The sequence below is a fragment of the Carlito syrichta genome, unplaced genomic scaffold, assembly GCF_000164805.1.
Source record: "Carlito syrichta isolate Samal-C Ts95f unplaced genomic scaffold, Tarsius_syrichta-2.0.1 Scaffold143159, whole genome shotgun sequence".
Lineage (NCBI taxonomy): Eukaryota > Metazoa > Chordata > Mammalia > Primates > Tarsiidae > Carlito > Carlito syrichta.
Window position 1 is genome coordinate 52,721 of NW_007087255.1, and position 7,460 is coordinate 60,180.

General features: G+C 58.5%; 1 protein-coding gene across 1 annotated transcript in view; it reads left to right on the top strand.

Moving 5' to 3' along the window:
• The window catches only part of LOC103251594 (microtubule-associated protein tau-like), a gene marked incomplete at its 3' end in the record, with an annotated part of 65,753 nt that overhangs the window by 52,714 nt on the left and 5,579 nt on the right, over positions 1-7,460 (top strand). Inside the window, 2 exon segments of the mRNA XM_021708629.1 lie at positions 4,169-4,234; positions 7,175-7,460. Of these exon segments, the coding sequence (XP_021564304.1) occupies positions 4,169-4,234; positions 7,175-7,460 (352 nt within the window).

Consider the following 7,460-nt stretch of genomic DNA (forward strand, 5'->3'; position numbering starts at 1 on the left):
GAAGGGGTTGCCTGATTTTATACCTTACCAAAAACCCAAGAGAATCTGTCAAAAACCTCCTTGCTCTGATAAAGGACTTTGGTAAAGTCTCAGGTTACAAAATCAATGTACAAAAGACAGTTGCATTTCTATACATGAGCAACCAGAAGGCAGAGAACCAGATAAAAAATGCAATCCCATTTACAATAGCCACAAGAAAATAAAATACCTTGGCATCTACCTAACCAGAGGAGTGAAAGACCTTGAGAACTACAAAAACACTGCTCAAGAAATCAAGGCTGACACAAACAAATGGAAAAATATTCCTTGCTCGTGGGCTGGAAGAATCAATATTGTCAATCTGTCCCTCCTACCCAAGGCCCGTCTACAGATTCAACAGATTCAAACCCCTCAAATTTCTAATTGTTCTTCTCAGATCTGGAAACGACAATACAGAATTTCATATGGAAACATAAACTACCATGAATAGCCAAAACAATCCTCAGCAAAAGAAACAAAGCGGGAGGTATCACACTTCCAGACTTTAAACTTTATTACAATAATCAGAACAGCCTGGTATTGGTACAAGAACAGGCATACAGACTAATGGAACAGGATACAGATTCCAAAAGCAAAAACTCCCTTTCTCAACCAACTCATCTTGGACAAAGCCAGCAATGACAATCATTGGGGAGAGGATACCATAATTAGCAAATAGTGCCAGAAAAACTGGCTGACCACATGCAGAAGATTGAAACAGGACCCCTATCCATCCCCAAAAATCAACTCCAAATGAACCAAAGACCTAAACGAAAAATGTCAATGATAAGAATTCTAGAAGAAAACACAGGAGCCACCCTTATGTACATCAGAGTAGGCAACAAATTCTTGACCAAGTTCCCAAAAGTGAATGCCATAAAAGGTAAGATTGGCCGGGCTCGGTGGCTCAGCCTGTAATCCCAGCGCTTTGGGAGTCTGAGGTGAGTGGATTGCCTGAGCCTGCAGGTTCGAGACCCGCCTGGGCAACTTGGCGAGCCCTCATCTCTACGATAAATCAAAAAAAATTAGCCAGGCGTGGTAGTGCGCGCCTGTAGTTCCAGCTACTTGGAAGGCTGAGGCGGAAGGATCGCCGGAGCCCAGCAGGTCGGGCTGCAGTGGCCAGGAGCAGCCACTGCACTCCAGTCTGGGTGATAGAATGAGACTCCAACTCAAAAAACAACAAAAAAAAGGTAGGATAGACCAGTGGGACCGCATCAAACTGAAAAAGCTTTTGCACAGCAAAAGAGACCATCAAGGGAGTAAAGAGACAACTCACGGAATGGGAAAAAATATTCACTATGTATCTGACAAAGGCCTAACATCCAGGATCTACAAGGAACTCAAATGAGCCAAAGGGAAAAAACCCAGCCCCATTAAAAAGAGGGCAACCCCCTTGGGTCCCCTCCTACTCTAGGGAGCTTTTCTGTCCTCTCAATAAATCCTGCTTTCTTAAAAAAAAGGGGCAAAAGGCATGAATAGACACTTCTCAAAAGAAGACATAGGAACAGCCAACAGAAAAAAATGCTCACCCTCCATCATCATCAGAGAAATGCAAATCAAAGCCACCTGAGGTGCCACCTAACTCCTGTAAGGATGACCTTCATTAGTAACTCCAAAAGCAACACATGCTGGTGGGGTGCCGTCAAAAGGGGGCACGTGACTATTGGTAGGAAGTGCAAACTAGCTCAACCCCTACGGAAAGCAGTGTGGCGATTCCTGAAGGAACTAGACAACCTTCCATAGGATCCAACAATCCCCCTTCTGGGAATACACTTGGAGGAACATAGATCATTCTGCAAGAAAGCCTCCTGCACAGGCGTATTCACTGCCGCACTGTTCACGACAGCAAAAACACGGAACCAACCCTGCTGCCCATCGTAACTGGACTGGATAAAAAAATGTGATTTGTATAACTGACAGCGTATTATGCAGCCGTGAAGTAAGACAAAATCGTGGACCTTGCAGCAAATTGGTTGGAGCTGGAGACCGTCATCCTCAGTGATCTATCACAGAAGCAGAGCTTAATGCTGGTTCTCACTCATAGGTGGGCCCTGACCATGGACTAGAACAGCGCCAGGGAGGGACCGGCAGTCGCTGGGCACTGCCAGGGGACAACACCAAGGGCGCCAGAGGTCCCTCTGTGATCCCCACCTCTGTGATGCCTGCCTATAGGATCCCCGCCTCCAGGAAGCCTACCCAGGTGACTCCCACCCTCTGGGACCCCTGCCTCAGGGACCCCCACCTGCTTGTAGATACTCACATTCCTAGTCCTGACCTGTTGCCCTCGTCTCCTCTCCGGCCCGCATGGCCTCCACCCTGGCCCTCTTCAAGGAAATCCTCCTCACAAGTCCGGCCCCGCCCTCGACGCCGCTGTGTTGGGGGTTGGAGGTGGGCAGCCGCTTCCAGCCACGGACGTGGCCTTGCAGACCTTCACAGGCACCGAGCTCTCGCCAGCCCCGTCTGTGTCTTGGGGGACTGCGACGGTCCCCAGGGGATGTGCAGGCAGGTGGCGTGGCCCCTGCGGGAGCCTGCCTTGTGGAGGGCGTGGAGTCCTCCCGGTTCCTCGTAAAACATTCCCCAACGGAGGCATTGGTGGTGGAACCCCCACCTCTGGGAAGCCCACCCAGGTGACTCCTGCCCTCTGAGACCCCCACCTCTGTGACGCTGCCTATAGGACCCCCGCCTCCAGGAAGCCCACCCCGGTGACTCCCACCCTCTGGGACCCCTGCCTCTGTGACACCTGCCTCTGGGAGCCCCCACCTCCAGGATGCCCACCCAGGTGACCCCCGCCTCTGATGCCCCCTGGCTTTCCAAGCTCCCCTTGCTGGAGCCCCCAACTCACACCGGGGCCGGAGGATCACAGCTGCAAGTCAGCTCACCCGGTGCTACGGCAGTGCATGCTACTATCTGGCCGCCGCTTGCTGGATGTGCTGTCACCCCTGCCTCCCACCACGGCCTTGTCCAGAGCCAGGGCTGGGGGGCGCACAGGCCCGCCGGGGGGAGTGGGGCCAGCACTCCGGGCTGCCATCCTGCGGCCAGGCGCTCTCGCCATCAGACCTCCTGGGCAGTGAGGCATCTGCTGCGGACCTCGAGGCATCCCTGCCCGTGGGCTGGCCCCTCCTGCCCCCAACATCCGCCGCCATCCGGGCACCTCTGAGGCTGCCGTGCGCCGTCCCGTGACTCGAAGCCCGCGTGTCCCTTGCCGCACTCCTCACAGGCCTGTGCGCCGGAGGGGTGACGGGTGCTTCTGCTGAAGCCTGAGTCCTCGCAGGTGTGGGTGGGGGGAGGCTGAGTCCTAGCAGCTCCACGTGGGCGTGTCTCGGGGGCAGGGAGACTCGGTCGTGGTTGAGGTGTGCCGGTGACCGATGCCGAGGTCACTGCGCCCAGCCGGCCAGCTTGCCGTGGGCCTTCCTCCTGGACAAACACTGTGGCCCCAGGGCCGCCCCATGCCTGAGACTCAGGCTGCTGTTCCATGGACAGATGTTCACCCACACGGCCGCAGCTGTGGCGGGAACGTGGCAGCCTCCTCTGCTTGGGCTGAGCCCCATATGCCGTCTTCCCCAGGCAGCATCTGTCCTGGGTGTCGTGAAGGGTCTGCCCAGGACGAGGGACACTTGGCCATCAGGGCTGCCTGTGTGCACCAGGCACTGTGCGGTACGTCCACACAGACCTCCCGGGGACCCACTCACTGTCCCATGGGACCAAGCCGTGGCAACACTCTGGAGTCGAGACAGGGAAACAGAGGGTCGGGGTTGAGCTAGTGGCAGCCCCGGGTGTAGATGTGGCTGCCCCTGTCGACACCCAGCACCCCTGGCTTTCCCAGAACCTCCTGCTCTCCCAGGCACCGGCTGGGGCTGGGGTCAGCAGCCCCTGAGGCTGTGGCCCCCCTGGGGGAGGCAGCCAGGGCCCTGGGCCCAACGGGGGCAGGGCTCTCCTGCTGGGTCCCAGCCCCCTTGGTGGGGTTGTGCGTTTGCAGGTGAGCTTTTAGCATGGATGCTTGAGAGAGGCCGAGTCTCAGCACCTTGGTCTCCTGGGACGCGCCTCCCCGAGTGTTTTAGGAAAAAACGACAGCGTCGACTGAGAACTTTGCTTCCGGCTCACAATGACTGTCTCTGCTTTTGCCCCCTCTGCTTGCCAATGCCTCCGCCAGCTGAGGAAGCGGGCATCGGGGACACCCCCAACTCAGAGGACCAGGCCGCTGGACACGTGACCCAAGGTCAGTGGGCTGGGCCAGTGACTCGGGGTAGGGGGGATGGGTGGGGGGGACACCTGGACGGGCGCTCCTGGAGAGGGGTTGCGGACCTGGGCCTGAATTCATCAGTGCAGGGGATTTGGCGGGGCAGGTTCCTATCCAAGGTGCAGAAAGAGGCCGGGCATGGAGGCCCACAACTGTCATCCCAGCACTCTGGGAGGCTGAGGTGAGAGGATCGCTTGAGGCCAGGAGTTTGAGCCCAGCCTCATCTTATAACGATTCTCCATCTTAACCAAAACAAAAAAGTAGTCAGGCTTGGTGGCGTGCGCCTGTAGTCCCAGCTACTCGGGAGGCTGAGGTGGGAGGATCACCGGAGCCCAGGAGGTCAAGGCGACCATGAGCTACTCATGCACTGCACAGCCTGTCTCTAAAAAAAACAAATGTATGTGGAGAGAGCCCCAGCGTTTGTTTCTGGCCTATTTCCCAGCCATTCCCGTTGTGTGTAGGGTCCCAAAAGAGGCCACCCTGTCCAGCCGGGAGCTGGGAGGAGTGGCTGACGGACACCCAGCTGTGTGCTAGCCATCCTCCCACAGGTGCCCTCTGTCCCACCCGGGTGCGAGGCCTCAGCCGGGTCACCCAGAGCTGCTGCTCAGAACCTTCTTCTGAGAAGCCTTCAAACCTCACTGGGATTTCTTCTCAGGAACCAAACTGTTGCGCTCAAGAAATCCAGCTTTTTGTGGTCACTGACCATAAATATCCTAAGAACCTAGGAGCCCTGGACACTCCTGCTGCCAGTGGGCTGTTTCTCATCCTAGATGGCACCGGAAGGCGTGTTTTGGTTCTCAGGCTAATAAAAACTCAGCCAGGCTTGCTGGCTCATGCCCATCATCCCAGCACTTTAGGCGACCAGCGCGGGAGAATTGCTTGAGCCCAGGAGTTCGAGGCCGGGCAGGTGGCATGCACCTACAGTCCCAGCTACTCAGGAGGCTGAGAAAGGAGGCCCACCTGAGTGTGGGAGGTTGGGGCTGCAGTAAGCTGTGATGGTGCCACTGCATTCCAGCCTGGGCGACACAGTGAGACCCTAACTCAAAAAGAGTCCTGTTAGCGGGGACCACCAGTCTGAAAGGGGCCTCTGTCTACGTGGGAGACACCTGGGATCCTGGCCCTGGATTCTTCCAGCCAGGAGAATGTTTTTCAGCTTAGGCAAGCCTAGAGAGTTGTATAAAGCATGGCCTCTGGAAATCGCCATTTATTTCCATTTTAGACGTGGATTTGAGTTCTTTCTACAGATCCTCAGCACAGGCTGTGTCTCCACACCCCAAAACGTCTTCCCAGCAGCGGGCGCTCAGGCCACTGACTTGTCCGGAAGCTCTACTTCTGTGTCACTGAATTTTTAATTTTCCACCAGTGGCCTGGAGTCATGTGGCACGATGTACCAAGAAAGAAAAGACAGTTTTGGCGAGCCTCGGCCCCGGGGGCCAGCCCTTCTGGGGGTGTCCAGGGGCCTGGTCACCTGGGGGGGGGAGACAGCTCACCTGGGCCTGAGTCTGCCCAGACCCTCACCCTCTTGGACGCTGCCTGGCAAGTGCAGGTTCCTGTCCACAGAGCGTGTCACAGCATCCCAGGGCCTGGGTGAAACATCCTCCAGGGTGTCACTGTGCCATGCTGGGCTCCTCCCTGATCACCACACATGCACAACCCCGAGTGACATGCTCCGAGGCCTGGTGTCTGCCACATTGGTGGGGGTTCTTGAGTCTGTCTGAGCACAGGAACGTCCCAGCCAAGAGCTCCGTCTAGGGAATTCTGGTGGGAAAGTCCCTTCCAGAAGGCGGCGGGGCCTGGCTGGGCGGTGTGGCGGTCAGGCTGCCCTCGGCCCTGCTGTGCTGGCCCTCGGGCTCTGGGTGTCTCTGGGCCAGCCCTCCCAGAGTTGACCAAGGGCCCCCAAGAGGCCCCATGGACCCTGGGAGAGGCAGAAGCCAGTGGCTCTCCTGACACCTGCTGACCCGCAAAGGGGCCATGTGTCGGTCGCCTGCCACGTGGCCAGTGCCGTGGCCGAAGCTGGGAGATGGAGGGAGGGAGGCCGTGGGGGCACCCCACTGTGGCCAGGCCTCTTGGGGTGAGCCCGGCATCCACGGACTCTGGCTGGCCGGGGAGAGGGACGGGCCCATGTGTCACCGCCCCCGTGATGAAACATGAGCACATGTGTGTGCGGACACCCCTGCCCCACCTGCCTCCCTGGCCTTGTCCACTCTTTTCCAAGCCCCCTAGTCCTCGGGAGCTTCGGGTTTTGTTCAAAGCAGAGCTGGGGAGTCCTGGGGTCACTCTGCTGGGGTAAGGGCCCTTTCTGCCGTGGCCCACCGCTCCTGCAGCCGGCCAGGCTGTGGTCTGTGGCCTGAGCCCAGTGCTTCTGCTTCTGGGATTCTAGGGCCGGCCTGGCCGCCCTGGGTCCCCGCCTTACATTCTGGGTGTTCCGAGTCAATCAGACAGAAAGCGGCTGGGGGCAGGCTCTGATGTGGGCACCCACTGGTGTTGTTGGCCAGAGGGGGGGTAGGGGAGTGGGGTCCTCGCCCCCTTCTCCAAGTGCCTCCTGGAGGCAGAGTCTTGGGGAGACCAAACTCCCTGGCAAGGTGGGAGTGTCCGGACCCTGGTGGACGGCGCATGGGCAGCCCCAGGTTTGCTGGCTGGTCTGTGCCCAGCCAGAGCCCACGGGTTGGAGTCACCAGGTCCAAGCCCCACTTACAGGGGAGGAAACTGAAGGCCAGAGGGGAGGGCTTGGCCAGGGGCACTTGCAGGCTGGCAGCAGGTAGATGAAGCGCTTTCCTTCCGAGCAGAGAAGCCCTGGGGCCCAGAGCGCCGCTCCCTCTCCTTGTGGGGGCCCTGGGGGCCCTGGATGTCCTCGCCCCGAGCCGAACCTCTTAAGTGACGAGCGTGCTAACCTTGTACCTCTGCTGCCCCTTAAACCAGAGGAGCCGCCCATGCTGGGCCCGCAGAGGAAGGTGCCTGAGAGGCCCCAGGCCGGTGAGCTTGGCGCTCACGTCCAGCCCGGACCCTGCGGAGAGGCCCCCAGGGTGTCAGCACGGACCCTGGGGGAGACGTGGCCCGAAGCCACCACCCCTGTGGCCGCCCACCTTCCTCCGCACCGCCCCATCGGCCCCGTGCCGCCTCCGATGGGAGGCCCTCCAGAGTGCCCCTGGGAGCGGGGCCCACGCAGTGGTGCCTGGGCTGAGGAGGGTCCAGCCATCCCAAGGCC